Raw genomic sequence first — 17,066 nt, 5'->3', positions numbered from 1 at the left:
CTATCATTATCCACCCGCCGAAATCTCGACGCCCAGCATAATGAACGAAGGTAAGCCGTGCGTCAGGAGTGGACAGTCGCAGGGGGGGAGTTAAGTTTTGGGGCTCCTGGGGGGACATAGGGTTAGGCACCCCCTGGGGGGTTAGGGTGCGGGTAGGGGGGTTAGGTTTCGGCACCCCTGGGGGGAGGTTGGGGCTAGGCATTAGGGGGGAGGTTAGGGTTAGGCACCCCTAAGGGAGGGTGAGGGGGGGGGGAGACGGTTAGGGATAGTTAAAATACTTACCCTGTCGAGATCTTCAGTCTCAATGAATTCAAAGGAGAAAAGTAATTCCTTTATGGGACACTCATGGACTTATTACTGAAACATTTCAGCAGACAATTTGTCGACTGTTATAAGGAAATTGTTGTCAGTTAAAATGTAACCTTTATTGGTATTTCAATTAAAATATTTGTCCGCGAAATATAGAAAAAACAAACATAACAAAGTGTCATAATAATAAACAATGTGATATTAAGATTCAATTAAACAAATCTAACCACTATGAGTCTCCTGTGTTTAATGTTCTTTAATCAATTATATAATATTCATAAATCATTCAGGTGTCTGTAGACCTGAGGACATCTCAAATTGATATATGTATGAAAAGATTAGATTTTCATATAACAGTACAAGAAGAATATCCTGAGTTTTAGTAAACCATCAATGTCAAATTCTATCATTCAATGGGAAGGTATGTGTTACAGACATAGAGGGTGTGAATATCATAGTCTGTTAGAAAAAATGTATATACAGTTGCTTAATATTTGTGCAAATTTCACTTCAGACTATGTCATAAAGAGAACATACAATTACACTAATTAGGAAATAAGAGATAAATCCCAAACTGGACTTATATAGTATCACACAGCTCCTGTGCTTAGAAGGGAAAGAAACATGTGTCACTTAGGAATTATTGCAAATCCCACCTATATTGTGACTCTTAACTAATTTTGCTGATTCCATATCATTAAAGGGTACAGTTGCTACTTAGAGATTGTTGCATATCCCGAAAATTATGTAATTAGCACTGTCACCTAGTGTTCATTAACACAATATCATTAGGAATCATAAGCGCAAGATATAAAGGAAAGCACCAAATATGTTTATTATATGAATTAACTGAAGGTTAATCGCTATGGCATCATTCCATTTAAAAATTCCAAATTAAGCACATAGACTATATGTGATATTGGCAACCAAGTTGCATTAGTAGGCATGTGTCCATTTGTTATGCCTGCTTATCTAAGCTCACATCCCTCCTAAAACAATTTAACTATAGCAGGTTTGTTGTACTTAAATTGTATATAATTGACAACAAGGTGTCCATATAAGTTGTATCATTTTATATATGCCCACTAATTATAGCTATTTGTCTGTACATACATCCCTCTTAATTAATATATTTCACAATCCCATGATAATCATGTGGAATGATGATACAGATTTTTAGTAAATACTGCACATTTCCTCTAATGGTTAATAATTCAGGTGAAATTACAGGTTTAGCACGTGGTGTTCCTCCGTATAACTCTCACACTATCATCTATACTGGCTAATAAACTGAGATATACAAAGGTTTCTTCAGTACACGTGCGCCCGCTTATTGTGTCCACCTATCTAACAGACACCCTTATCGGCAATGTATTCACACTTTCATAGTGGTTTAAAGTTAATACTTCATAAAAAACATAGCACACACTTATTAGCGTATGCCGCATGTCTCCTGACGCGCGTTTCACTTAGACAGCTTACTCATAGGATCTTCAGTCTTCTGCCTTCTGGCGTCAGTATTACATCCACCGGGCTTATGTCCGGCGGTATGTCATACCGATTCCGTCTAATATATCACCTAATTTCATGTACACTTTTTAGTTACGTGATGCACAAGCTTTTTAAATACAAAATCAGATCACTAAAATTGTGTGTCCACAAAATCATTTGTACTCAGAGAATTTTTAAGTGAGATCAGTCTTTATTGGAAAATATTGCTTATCTAATTTAAAATAATCGTTTCACTAGCAGAAGAGTAGGGATCCCTTACCTGCATCCCTACAGCAACCATGACCAAGATACAAAATTCTGTCCTGTCCTCTGTATCTTATGCCTCACTCACATGGGCAACATAATCTAGAGCACCCTTTTAGCTGATCAATGACATTCAACAACAAATAGTGGGCTTGATTCAGAGATGTACGCTAATGCAATCGCAACTGCATTTTCTTACGGATCACAGTTGCTAAAATATGCTAATGCCTTCCAGAGCACAGCCAAGCACAGCGTCCCGCCCACTGCTGCCTTCTCATATCCATCTGACGATGTACAACAGCGCAAACATTGGTAACATTGATGCAGATCGGGCAGCCATACAGCAAGTCTGACCAGCCGTAAACACTGCAGTTCTCATGACAGGCAGAGAGCTCTCATGCAGTGAAGGAGATCGCAATGGCTAATTTAATGACGCCCATGAAACAGCATTTAAAACAGTCAGACACGGCTGCAATTGCTTTGAAACCCCAGTTACCTCCCCAAGCGCTGACTACCTGTCACTCATTTTGCAAATGAATCCTCTGTACAGGCATAATCGCACACCAATCATTGCGCATGCGCAGTGCAGCTTACACACATGCGCATTGGCAAACAATTACTCAATCTGCATAAAATAAAATGGCATTGCGTACATCTCTGAATCAGGCCTAGTGTCCTCAAGCTTCAGGAGCTTACACAGCCATTCACATCTGGGGGCAAACAACACAGGAGTAGACTCCTGCAATCTGAATATTTATATATATATTGTGATAGAAGCACTGGTAAAGTGGTCAGTGGCAGGTACATTTGTCCTAGGTTTTGGCCTATGTGTTCTAAAAAACCCCAGGAGAAGTCTGTTTTGTAAACAGAACAGAGTATCGGCTTTTGGAAAAGCCGGTTTGGGTTCTGGGGGTGTGGGTGTGAGGAGAGGGAGGGCTCCATCCACAGGCCACTCCAGGTTTTGAGCCTTTCAGCCTGGTAACAGGCTCATTAGGGCTTGCAGCTGGAAATGGCTAAGATTAGCATGGTTTGTTTGTGTCTCACACCTGGGGAAGTAGGCATGCAGGCTAGCATGTCCAGAGAAACTGTATGATTACCCTGTAAGTACTGTGCACATGCTGTTATTGATGGCAAGGGCAGTAGTGAGGGTACCCACGCTTTAGTTAGTGCCCAGACGGGCTAGGGTTTTGTTTATTGTATTATTTTGGTTTATGTGTTTGGTACAAGAACCCCAGACTTGTGTCCTGTTTCCTTGGCTGCTGTGTGTGTAAAGAGGGAGTCCATCTACCCCAGGAGAGGGACTCCTATCCCGAATGTGTCACAATGGATGGAGAATGCAGAAAAATGCACACTGGACATGCAGCAAGATGAAAAATTCTACATTTAAAATTTAAAGTGGCAGACACCAATTTTTTGTGTTGGGTATCAACTTGTGTTCTGTGAAGTCCATGAAGGTGGCATCGACAGATGCTTAGAGAAGATGCCAGGTTTTGCTACAAACCTACACCAACAGACAACATGGAGGACATTGTTAAGGCCTTACTCCAAGCTAACAAAACTCAGCAGGAAACTAAAAAAACTCAGCAGGAAACTAAAAAAACTCAGCAGGAAACTAATAGAGCTCAGCAGAAAAATACCAGAGCTTAGCAGGAATCTACGAAAGTGCGACTAGTGGACATGGAGGAAGCCCTGAGGCAACAAGTTGCCATAGAGGAAACCCGCCAGGCCTTAAAAGACGTGGTACAACAGTTAGTAGTCCGGTCTGGAGATGCTTCCACTGGACTTCCAAACTACACTCGCTCCATACGGGCCAGTCACTTTCTGCAAAAGATAACAAGAGTGATGATGTGGAAGCATATTTTACGGCCTTTGAGAGAACCGCAAAAAGGGAGAGTTGGCCCAAGGAACAGTGGGCAAGTCTTGTGGCACCCTTCCTGTCTGGAGAACCACAAAAGGCCTATTATGATTTGTGCCTGGCTGATGCCAATATGTCTCTCTATTTATTAGGTCTCTGTCCCAGTCACCACCACGATTACTAATATTCAGTTTCTCAATGCCCTTAAATTTCAAGACATCAGGATTACTACTATGATCCTGAAATAAATTAATGAATCACAGTCTCCCAAGACATTTTCAGGATCATCATAGTAGTAATAAAAAGAGAGACATATTGGATTCTGGCCCTAGATACTTTGATACCGAAGGGTCTTAATGAGGGGATAGAAATAACTCCCTTTATAAGAGATGTTTAAATGAATGTGTATTGTATTAGCTGGTATCCTTCTTTTTGATTTTTGATGTCTCTTGATTTCTAATTCCTTTAATCCATTGTTTTTGAGGTATTGATCCTGTGTAGAAAAAATCATTTATAGGTTTATATTGATCGCTGTATATCAACATTGTTTGCAAAAACAAAAGATGGTTTTTAATGTAAGTTGAGTGTGGGCTAGTACTGAGTGACAGTCTCCAAAAAAATCCTCTTTGTAGTAACTAAACATACACCAGACACGATCGTTCCGGGTGTTGATATGGGTGTGGATGTATATTTCCACACTGACTGGCTAGCTTGCCTTTTATAAATGAGCCTGCTACATCACGAAAGCCCAGCCCTCTGACCAACTCCATGTTAAAACGCGTTAGGCGGGGCCTTGCGACGCACACGGAACTGATCCCCGGCTTCCTTGGCAGTGTGTCCAGGACTGAAGTGGTCTGACCAGCGGCGCCTGCTGCCAGTGTCCAGCGGCGGGGTATGTGAACCTGACGGATCCTGGGACGTTAGTTGGAGACAGTCCGGTGGAGTATCTATATTTACAACGGAATCGGTATGAATTACCGCTGGACCCCTGGCCGGCGGTTCAAATCCCGACAGCGGCTGGCCGACAGAGGAGGAAATCCCGATCATCCCAAAGGTAAGTATAAACTAACCTATTTTTCCCCTAACCCTCCTTTAGGGTGCCTAACCCTAACCTCCCCCCCTGTGCCTAAACCTAACCCCCCTTCCCTGCCGCCTAAACCTAAGTCCCCCAGGGGGGTGTCTAACCCTAACCTCCCCACGAGGGTGCCTAACCCTAACCCTCTCTAACCCTAAGTCCCCCCCGGGAGCCCTAAACCTAACCCTAACCCCCCACCAGCGGCTGTCCGCTGCGACACCCGGCATCCGCTCGATCGGGATGCCAGGCTCTGGTCTCCCAGCGTCGGTAAAATGACAGGCATCTAGATTTAGACGTCTGTCATTCGTCCCTCATCGGGATTAAATTGTCGGGAAGCCGGCGGTTGGTACTCCGTCCGCCGGCTTCCTAAACGTATACCTTTACACCACGTGGTAACCAGCCCACACTGTTTTCTATATGGTACGAGTGGCACCATTGCTGATGAGTGCTTTCAACAAATTTGCGTGTTATTAAAAAGTGTTTTTATCTGCGCCATAGAGCACTCTCTTTCTATTGTATTTTGATATATATATATGTGTATAATATATATATATATAATGTACATGTAGATACAGTATATGCCATGCCGAACCTTTTATTTTATATCTGTAGTAATATGAAAAATTAACTGTAGCTTGCTATGTAGAATGTCCTTGTTGTATGGTTAAAACAAACCTTAACATAATATAAGTACATACTAGATATATCAGGATTTTTTTTATCTGAAAACTATTTTAAAATGAAATAAAAATTTATAGTCATCAACTGAACTGCATATAATATATATATTAATTTGTGGATTTCAGGTTTTATGATGAGATTGGAACTCCACTGTTGTCTGACATACGTATCGACTACCCACCAGATAGTGTTGAATACGTCACACAGAACTTGTTTTATAACTACTTTAATGGGTCAGAAATAGTGGTGGCTGGGAAACTAGTTAACCATTCTGATGACGTTCTGCATGTTGAAATCACGGCAAGCAACAGCAATAAATATGTTGTCCTAAAAGCTGATGTAAAGCTTGAAGGTTTTGAACGAGACGAGATTATAGGGTCTGAGATCATCAAGGACAGTAAAGAATATCGGAACCATATTGAAAGATTGTGGAGTCACCTGACATTCAAAGAACTCCTTACATCTTGGCATAAAAGTAACAGTGACACCGAGAAGGAGACTATAATGAAAAAGGCCAGCAAATTAGCACTGAAGTACAATTTTGTTACCCCATTTACCCTGTTAGAAGTTAAGGAGTATGAATTTCAGGCCGATCTTCCCAAAGAAGAGTCAACCAGCCTTTACACAGAAGGGATTGGTCAGAAACTACTCAACCTACCAGGAAAAAAAACAACACAAGGTATCGTAATAGTATAAAATGTATTTAATATTACAGCTAATTTGACACAACTTCAGGAACAAGAGAGTAAACTGAATACAAAACAATGAAAGCTGCAGAACATTGTACAATATGTACAATCAAAGTTTATACGTATAGCAGATTTATGAAACATATCTTTTCATTTTCTAATTTGTTTTTATATATATATATATATATATATATATATATATATAGTAATTGCATAACTGAAGTAAAAATTTCTAGGTCAGCTTTGCTAACAAATAGTATGTGCATCTTACAGGAGTAGTGTATAAATAATGAAACTGTTATGAGAAGGAATCACATAAATTTTATACTTTGTATATGACGGGGTGTTTTATTTATTTTATTTTACTTTTTTATATGCATACAGGACCTCCATCTACGCAGATAAGCAATAATAAACCACCCACCTCCAACACTTCAGGTAATCTACTGGCAAATATGTTTGGACTTCTTGTTGTGGATTCAAGAAACTCACACCATTCTTAAATGACAATAATAATAATAATAATAATAATAATAATAATAATAATAATAATAATAATAATATAATGGTCAATAATATAAAAATTCAAGTCTGAACATATGAGAACTAATGCACACCTCACCATGACATGTCCATAAAACAAATGTCACAGAGGTTTTCAAGAACTATGTAAAGGCACAAAGACACAGGTCAATCCCTGTGTGTTGTGTATACTATACTCAAAAATTGCAAAAATAATTAAGTATTAAACCAACATAATAAAAAAAATATACACGCATAAAATGGAGGTGCTGCCGTATACCCTGGGTAGTTTCCCAGGAAAGATACCAAGAGAAACAAACCTAAAAACAATTTTCTAGAAAATACGGGGCATAAATGCAATGTAAATTAACCCCCAAAAAAGGAACAACCAACATATATAAATGTTGACTTTATACCCGGTTATCACCTGACCGGGTCCCAGTGCAGGATGGGATGTCAGCTGACCGGAGCCACGGAGGACATCACCGGAGCACCGATCACCAGAGGTAAGTGTAATTAAGAGGGGGGGGGTCGCAGGGGAGGTTGCGATGCGGGGGGCGGGGCTTAGCAGCAGGGGCAGAGCTTAGCAGCAGCTGGTCGGCGCTTTCGCGGGCACTTGTCACAGTATTTTTTGCGAAAATACCGTGATAAGGCTGCGGAGGGGATGCGTAGGGACAGAGCTTTATCGCAAGCTCTGTCCCTGCAAGGGATTTTTAGTAAATTCCTGTAATATTGCCTGAATTCGCAATGCGAATTCAATCGGTAATATCACACTACAATCTGCATTCAAAATGCGGATTGTAGTAAATAGAGCCTTTGCTGTACTAAAGTAAAAGTGTATTTATATAATCAAATTGATGCTCATAAAGTCCGCATACAGTTTAGTATATCATAAAACAGTATTAGTCAAATACAATATAATATATACAGAGATAATTACAGAGAGAGAGAGAGAGAAAGATAATTCAAGATGGTTGTTAGGAAGCATGGTGGGAGGTGTGTGTGTATGTTGTGCAATGATGATGTATGTTTATAGGGGATAAGAGTTATTTTCACAATACCGCATATACTATATTTATGTGTGTACAGATATGCAGAGAAATGTAAGGGGGATGGGAGACCGCATGGATCCTTTGTTTCCAAGCCTCATGCTTCAAAGATAAACTCCATTTTGAATGTGAGGAAACTCCCATGAGGCTATAGCTCTATAAATCATCCTACAAAACTGATATCCATCAATGATCATAACTAAAATAACTATAACAAACCTATTTGAACTATACAATCGATTACACCAATTACAATCTAAACTATGATCACAATACTAGCATTATACAAACTTCACATTATTATTGTAATGTAGCAAGTAATTCACAAACCTTTTGGAAACAAGCACTTGGCTCAAGGCCTTATTATTAAAGGGAAAAGCACATGGCAATCGCCATTTTCTTTCAACAAGCTACAATTACTAGCTGATATCAAACTGAAATATACACATTCTTCAGACTACAATATTTCAACCAGATTCCATTATATAATATTTCAGAAGGTATAAACTATTAAACAGTGTATAGTGCTTATGAGCCTATTACAATATAATTGACCATTACAGAACTTCACAATAAATAGCATATCTCACAGTTCTTTCACAGAATAGTACAAAAACTCCTCTACGAATCACTTTCCTCCATGCTGCCCAGTGCCCACAAACATTACTCTCTTTACAACTACAAAAAGTATAAACAGCCTAGATCACACTACAGCATTTACATCATGCTATCACAGAATTACACATAGAAACTAACTACTGTTCAGACTACTACATTATTAAACCATTAACCGTGCCATAATCGAGGTCCATGTTAGCCAAATTACACATATTTAACCAACGCTTTGTCATTAATCCATTTTCTATTCATTAGTATGTTTCTATTTAGTTTGATACTTCGCATAGGTTGAGAGGATACATTTCCAGGCCTCCTGGTGATTGAAGTTGCATCTTTGCAGTCTTGTGAGAGAAAGTCTTCTGCCCTCTGTGTCCCACTGAGAGTGTTTCTGTCTGTATGGGATCCAACCCCCCTCCGCCTATCTCACCTGTGGGGTGTGATTTGCAGAGGAAATAGGTCTGGCTCTGGGTGTGCGTGAACAGAATAAAAACCATGGCCAGCTCTGTTGATATGGTAATGACCCTGATAAACCAGTTTCTGGGCATAGAATTGATATAGTCCTCATATAATGTGACTATAAATTGAATAAGAGAATTTAATATTTATATATATATATATATATATATATAATGATTGAGTAACAATTAGTCTACAAATGGTGATATAAATATACACATTCGTTAACAAGCTTCTTGATACGGTCATCAAAATTTCTATGTATTTCTACTGACAAAGGAATTTTTAAAGGTTGTCTGTGTTTTTTGAATGAAGTTATATTTTGTTAAAAATTGATAATTTTTCTCTATGTGTGGAGACCTTTGGACCGCCCTGTAGTTTGACAAAGATAAAACATTTATAATTTATGTTAGCATGATCAGACCTGCACTTTGTCAGCCTCAGTTATGGAGGAGAATGGTGACTACATACCTCTGAACTTGCAGCTTGGCCCTATAGCAAGACAACAAGATCAATGTCAAGTTTGGAAACTCACATTGGTAACCTATCTGAAAGATCCAGCTATTTGATACTTTGATACTTTATGGCTGGATTAATTCTGGAATTAATAAGGCCTATTAGAGCAGTCAGAAGATAACTACTGTACATGCGCAGGTCAATAGCAGTCAACTTCCAACCACATTTACTAACATGTCTAATAATGTGAATTGTTTATTGGGCTTTAATTGGGACCACAAACGCTCTAATGCTGATATTGCTGCACTCTTTATAGTATGTGTGACCAGCTCAACTTCACCTCAGTTGTATAATGATTCATTTTGGACAGCGACCATGAGCAATGGTCTGTTTTCTTGGCTGAAATCTGGGAATTACTACAAAAATTTCAAAGTGTTGGCTTGAAACATTGAAATTCAATTTATTTGCATCTGTAAAAACAGCAGCTTTGGAAATAACAGTGTTAAATGGAAACAGTGTTTTACAACTGGAAATAAGAATTAATTATTAATATTTTGTTAGATGACCTTACTGTATATTTATACATCCTTTCAGCGGACGGAGACCCACATTTTGTTGTTGACTTCCCTTTGAGTAAGCTGACCGTGTGCTTTAACATTGATGGCGAACCTGGTGACATACTGAGGTTGGTGTCAGACCACAAAAAGTCTGGTAAGTTCCTTACTTAAATTACAAATACAATTTACCCACAGTATCTATCAAATGTAATCCATACAGATGCTTCTTTCATTATCTTATTAAATTAATACAGAATGGTAATACGATTGATCTTGCTTCTAAGTTATGTGTATTGCAAGCTAGTTTTCCTTTAATTCATGGTTCACTTTATTGGAATTAATCGGAAGAAAACATAACAAATTACCTTTATTTTTGGGTGGTCACTTGTTTTATCAAATTATGTAACATAATTGGTCACAAGGCGAAGAATCATATAATATAGTGCCCACTGACATTTCTGTAAGTATTATTTCTATATTCAGATGACTACGACGGTATCTGTTTCTGCTGAAAAGAACAATGCAACAAACAGTCATGTCATTGGTAGTAGTAGATATCAATGTACCAGTGATGTACGGTGAGGTTAATGGCTGGGGAGAGACTGGCTAGTATCAGAGCCAGATTTACAGATACATACAGTCAGGTCCATAAATATTGGGACATTGACAGAATTGTCAGATTTTGGCCTCTATTCACCACCACAATGGTTTTGAAATGAAACAAACAAGATGTGCTTTAACTGCAGACTTTCAGATTTAATTTGAGGGCAAGGACATCCAAATCGGGTGAACGGTGTAGGAATTACAACAGTTTCAATATGTGCCTCCCACTTTTTAAGGGGCCAAAAGTAATGGGACTATCAACTCAAAAGCTATTTCATGGACAGGTGTGGGCTATTCCCTCGTTATTTCATTATCAATTAAGCAGGTAAAAGGTCTGGAGTTGATTCTAGGTGTGACATTTGCATTTGGAATCAGTTGATGTCAACTCTCAATATAAGATCCAAAGAGCTGTCACTATCAGTGAAGCAAGCCATCATTAGGATGAAAAATGAAAACAAACCCATTAGAGAGATTGCAAAAACATTAGGTGTGGCCAAATCAACTGTTTGGAACATTCTTAAAAAGAAAGAACGCATTGGAGAGCTCAGCTACACCAAAAGACCCGGAAGACCACGGAAAACAACTGTGGTGGATGACAGAAGAATTATTTCCCTGGTGAAGAAAAACCCCTTCACAACAGTTGGTCAAATCAAGAACACTCTCCAGGAGGTAGATGTATATGTATCAAAGTCAACAATCAAGAGAAGACTTCACAAGAGTTCACCACAAGATGCAAACCATTGGTGAGCCACAAAAACAGGAAGACCAGATTAGAGTTTGCCAAACAACATCTAAAAAAGCCATTACAGTTCTGGAACAACATCCTATTGACAGATGAGACAAAGATCAACTTGTACCAGAGTGATGGGAAGAGAAGAGAAGGAAAGGAACTGCTCATGATCCAAAACATACCACCTCATCAGTGAAGCATTGTGGTGGTAGTGTCATGGCGTGGGCATGTATGGCTGCCAATGGAACTGGTTCCCTTGTATTTATTGATGATGTGACTGCTGACAAAAGCAGCAGAATGAATTCTGAAGTGTTTCGGGCAATATTATATGCTCATATTCAGTCAAATGCTTCAGAACTCATTGGACAGCGCTTCACAGTGCAGATGGACAATGACCCGAAGCATACTGCAAAAGCAACCAAAGAGTTTTTTAAGGCTAAAAAGTGGAATGTTATGCAATGGCCAAGTCAATCCCCTGACCTGAAACCAATTGAGCATGCATTTCACTTGATGAAGACAAAACTGAAGGGAAAATGCCCCAAGAACAAGCAGGAACTGAAGACATTTGCAGTAGAGGCCTGGCAGAGCATCACCAGGGATGAAACCCAGCGTCTGGTGATGTCTATGCGTTCCAGACTTCAGACTGTAATTGCCTGCAAAGGATTTGCAACAAAGTATTAAAAAGTGAAAGTTAGATTTAGGATTGTTTAGTTTGTCCCATTACTTTTGGCCCCTTAAAAAGTGGGAGGCACATATAGAAACCGTTGTAATTCCTACACCGTTCACCTGATTTGGATGTAATTACCCTCAAATTAAATCTGAAAGTCTGCAGTTAAATCACATCATGTTTGTTTCATTTCAAAGCCATTGTGGTGGTGAATAGAGGACAAAATATGAAAATTCTGTCAATGTCCCAATATTTATGGACCTGACTGTATATGAACCCGAGGGTTCATGTGGGCATTATACAAAGGTGCAGCAGTATATAGTGCTGGAAATTTGGTGTGTTTTGATCAGGGATCTGCGGAAAAGGTAGACAGGGGAGGCAGTGCCTCACCTGCCATACACTTTTTACTCCAGAGTTTTGCCTATAAAAATGGTTATAATAATACAAAGAAGATATTTATATTTTCTTTCAATTTTTCTTATAATATTTATAGTAAAATCTGTGGAATATACCCAAGTATGATGAATATACCTAAGTATGACAGGAAAGGCTCTGCCTCACCACACCTCACCGCACATCACTGCAATGTACTGTAGGGGACGCATCTCCAAAGCAGCAGAGGATGGTGTTGATGGTGACAGTGTGCATGGTGAGGTGGAGATACAGTTAGTATAAGTTATAATAATACAAAAATACATATAATAAAAGTAAAATAACAGTAAATGTATGTCGCAACGAGTCTATACTTTTGGTTGTTTCAGTGGTGTGTGAGGATGTGTCTGTGTTTTTAGTTATCAACTTCAGAATAAGAAAGAATAATATACTATGGATATTAGAATCATCTTGGAGAATCTTGACCTATATAAAATAATTTTTCCAGTAACCTTATTGTTTTATACCATTATATGAAATGCTTTAGTGACTTCTAATATTTTTACAATGCATATATTCTAATTGAGTTATGAGCAAGTGCAAATGGCTACAGCAGATAAATATACTACCGTATGCTAATGCCAGTATCTGTATCAAGTCATGCATGTAGTCACATTGCCCGCGGCTGTCATCATTAGTATCGGCAATTACACCTACCTCACGGTGGGTGCAAGAGATCCGTCAGTAACAGGCATCCTAGGACATGCACATGACTTACAATAGCATGGCTACATGCCCACAACATTCCCATGAAATGGATGGAGACCCAGAAAACAGCATTTCATGGACAGAGAGAACTGCTCACTCACGGAGCCTCCATCTAGGTGGGTATGCGAGTACATGCATAGTGTGGCTCATTCGCAGTGTGCTAATTATGGCTATATGCCTCTGCATTTGGACATGAGCCTGACCCCAAGACAGACGCATTATTTATTTATGGGTATGTCAGGTCTGCATGGATGTCATTTGAGAACACTTAATGTATGCATTCTCTATTATTTTAAGGTGTAACAGTAAATGGACAGCTGATCGGGGCACCAGCACCACCCAATGGTCATAAGAAGCAGAGGACTTATTTTAGCAGAATTACCATAATCATCAACAAACCAAAGCGCACTTATATAGAGATTACTCCTGCCAAGGTCATCATGGACAGCAAGGATCGGCTCATTCTGGCATGTGACAAAAGTGCAACAGTGAAGAGTGATGACCTAATGGTTGAGGTTGCTGCAAAATCCAATGTCACTATAACCATCCATGGGTCCATCAGCTTTGTAATACTGGTCCACAACTACAAGAATCCAGCGCCATACCAGAGAAATCACTTGGGATTTTACATTTCTAACAGCAAAGGATTGTCTTCTAATTCTCATGGCCTTTTAGGTAATATGGATTGTAATCAGTCATACATATTGAAGAGTAGGAATGATTTGCATGTACTAAATTTTAAACTAAACCTGGGTTCACACTTAAATTGAGTTCTACGGCAGAATAATTATAAATGTCTTATCCATGTGGCATAGTGGTTAACATTGCTTCCTCACAGTCAGAGCAGGATAAGTGGGTCTGGGGTACATAAAACAGAGGGACACTATGGTTTAAGATATATGTTTTTATATTTTGATTAACAATAGCAACAATAGAATGAAAGCACTGTTGTAATACTTCACATAGTCAAGCCTTCGCTGATGAATCTTACCCTAGGTACACACTATGCGATCCCTCGCACGATCTATAGTTTTGAAGCAAATTGGAATGATATATCGTTCGGATTGCACAGTGTGTAAGCCAAATTGCGCATTGATGTTGGTCATTCATCACATCTTCACAACTGATGTGCTGCAAGTCAGATGGGACAATGTAATGAATGACTTCATGCTGCTAAATGCAGCATGGGACTGCACATTGCGCTATCGTACACAACATTGTGCAGTGTGTACGGACAGAGCGATGTATCATCTGTTAATAGGGCTTTCTCCATTTGTGCATCCTCAATAAGGAATCCCTGACAATCAGTGTCTCAAGATCCCATTATTATGTGTGCCAATGAGGTTTTTACCTTGATCAGGTCTAAATTGATCAGCACCCATAAATTTGTGCTTAACTGCTGTCCTTAGGTTCAATTAAGTGGCTTTGGACATGATCGTCCCTCTGTTCTCTCATACTAAGAAGTTGAAAGATACACTAGCATTGCTCGTCATTAATATGATAGTTTTATTTATTTATAATCTTTCAGCTCATTGTGGGACAAATCTAAACACTAGTACAAAGGAAATAAAATATGGGTGCTATGGCCACACCAGCTATTATATCGCTACATCCCCACAATTTAGAAAATGAAAACAAAAATTAATTGACTACTATGAATAACTCCACTTATTTCCTATACAGTAGTTTTCTTAAAAGGCCCCCACTGAATGGGAATGTACTGTACGATCTTGGTAGATGCACAGATTATTGAGTTCTCACTGTGAAATTTAATGTCTGATTACCCTCATTGTAGAAAGCATTAACTTGTCTGGAAGCCCAGCAGTTATTCAACAAATGTATAAGTAACAATTAAACCTTTTAATTTCCAATTTAAAGTTTCTCATAGGTGATGCCCCTACTTCTAATTGTTACAAGTGTAATGCTTCAGATGCAGATATACATTGCTTACGAGACTGCTCTCTAGTACAATCTCTGTGGCAAGATCTTCAGGGTTACATTAATAATACCTTAAGATTGTTTTTCAGATTTTCAAAAAATTGGCATTTTGGAACCTATATTCTTGTAATATTCCTGCAACACTCACTGTTGATAACCGTCTTTTACTCACTAAATTGGCGGCTGCCACCAAAAAAAACCTATGGTATTATTACTTCCTAGGATATTCTTTTTGTTCATGTTGGATTGGACAGGGGCATCTCTACATTACAAAAAATGAGTGGAGAAATTTTTTGACACTTGGCTTCCATATATACATCCCTTATCCACTATGCTGAAAGAAGATTTAAGGAAATATTTCAGCTCACTTCATGATACAACATAGAAGTTCTTAGTAATGACGTTCCTTTCTGAGTGTATTATTATTTTATACCCTTGGTTCCGCCGTTATTATTATTTTGTATGTTAATGATAACAGTTTTATGGAAAATGTTTTCTACTCAATGTAAATTTCACTACTGACCCCCCCGGCCACACTGTCTCTATGGCAGAAGTTTTGATATATAACTGTAATCCTATGCACAAGTAATACGCTTTTGTGTTGTCTGGAATAGTTTGTGCTGTATTAATATTGTTATATGTGTACCAGGGACTCAATTGCTGTCATGTATCAACCCAACCCTTCATTAAAATAGGTTTTTAACTTTTTAATTTCCATCCATAGGTCAGTTCCTACATAATGACGTTAAGGTCACTAAAGTGCCATTCAGCACAAACAGCCCAGCAACAAACCAAACCACAAATGTTGTCAACATTTTGAAAGTGAGGAATCGCTCGGTCCCTGTAATCAGAAAGCAGCGGAAACTATATAACGGCCTGCACCAGGTGGACTGTTGGTTTGCAAAAAATAATGCTCACAAACTAATTGACGGACTGTATCTGGATTATCTGGTGTCTCATCCTTTTGACTGTGGGACTGATTTAATAACAAATGAAGTTTAAAACACCTAAATTATCATGTTTGATTTTAACTACATTCCACTTTTCCTGTGCTAAGAAATGATGGAAAAGAGCAGTCAATTATCAAAAGACTTCAGTATAAACATTGTTTTTTGTACATGAAATGGATGGGTCTTGCGCTGTGCTGTGTTTCTGAGTGACAGAATAATACTGTGACTTACTTTGCACAAAGTGTTCCTTGGAAACCCTTTATCATATGGACCATTACATCAGTTTCCACCGTGGTCACTGAATTGTTCGAGCTCAATACCACATGAATAGTTGTTAAAGTAAAAAACTCAGTTTAAAATGTAACCATACTACCATTATGATATACAATTTCCAATGTTTTTTATCAAGTTGTTTTTACTAAATCACTTTATTTATGTTTTTGTTTTTAGAATGTTGTTTTGAGATTGCTTACATGAGTAGCTAACTTTTGGAAAAACCATACTTAATGAATTCTGCCATCCACAAAGAGCAAATATTCTGTACAGTATGTAGCAGGGATAATCAGATTCAGGTTATCTATTTTACACATTTCATAGAATCAAGGCAATATGCTTCCATTTTAACATATTCAATTTAGTTAGACATTATTAGTGTAAGCAACCAATATAGCTCATGCATGCATCGCACACCTGTGAATACAAAATGGTGCCTATACACACTGTGATTGTGACAGCCAATGCAACTATTGTAGACCTGTTTGGCTGTAAATTACTACATGTGGACACATAATGACCACCCATTTCATTCTACACCTGATCGGAAACAAGGAATGTTGACCGAAACTGGTGTAAAATGTGGTTGGGAAAAGATCTTGTGCGATCATTTGTCCAACTGCACAAACTGTGCTCCATTGGAACCAGCTGTTTGACCTGAATGCCAAGGACCACATAGGTCCCATCTGGCTGCAAACATGGACAAAATCCGGAGGCTTGGGTCAGATCAGCCTGTATATGAC

At 38.7% G+C, this 17,066-nt stretch overlaps 1 protein-coding gene across 1 annotated transcript in view; it reads left to right on the top strand.

Moving 5' to 3' along the window:
• The window catches only part of ITIH5 (inter-alpha-trypsin inhibitor heavy chain 5), a 137,929-nt gene extending 121,444 nt beyond the window's left edge, over positions 1-16,485 (top strand). Inside the window, exons 10-14 of the mRNA XM_088468910.1 lie at positions 5,801-6,354; positions 6,749-6,802; positions 10,060-10,176; positions 13,460-13,837; positions 15,825-16,485. Coding sequence (XP_088325036.1) covers positions 5,801-6,354; positions 6,749-6,802; positions 10,060-10,176; positions 13,460-13,837; positions 15,825-16,102 — 1,381 coding nt within the window. The 3' untranslated portion in view covers positions 16,103-16,485. The remainder of the gene's footprint in view (positions 1-5,800; positions 6,355-6,748; positions 6,803-10,059; positions 10,177-13,459; positions 13,838-15,824) is intronic.
• Positions 16,486-17,066: the final 581 nt, after the last annotated feature.

This window comes from Taudactylus pleione, unplaced genomic scaffold (assembly GCF_031769625.1).
Source record: "Taudactylus pleione unplaced genomic scaffold, aTauple2 ptg000086l, whole genome shotgun sequence".
NCBI classification, from domain to species: Eukaryota; Metazoa; Chordata; class Amphibia; order Anura; family Myobatrachidae; genus Taudactylus; species Taudactylus pleione.
The sequence above is the reverse complement of the archived record's forward strand: the minus strand, read 5'-3'. Positions and strand labels throughout refer to the sequence as shown.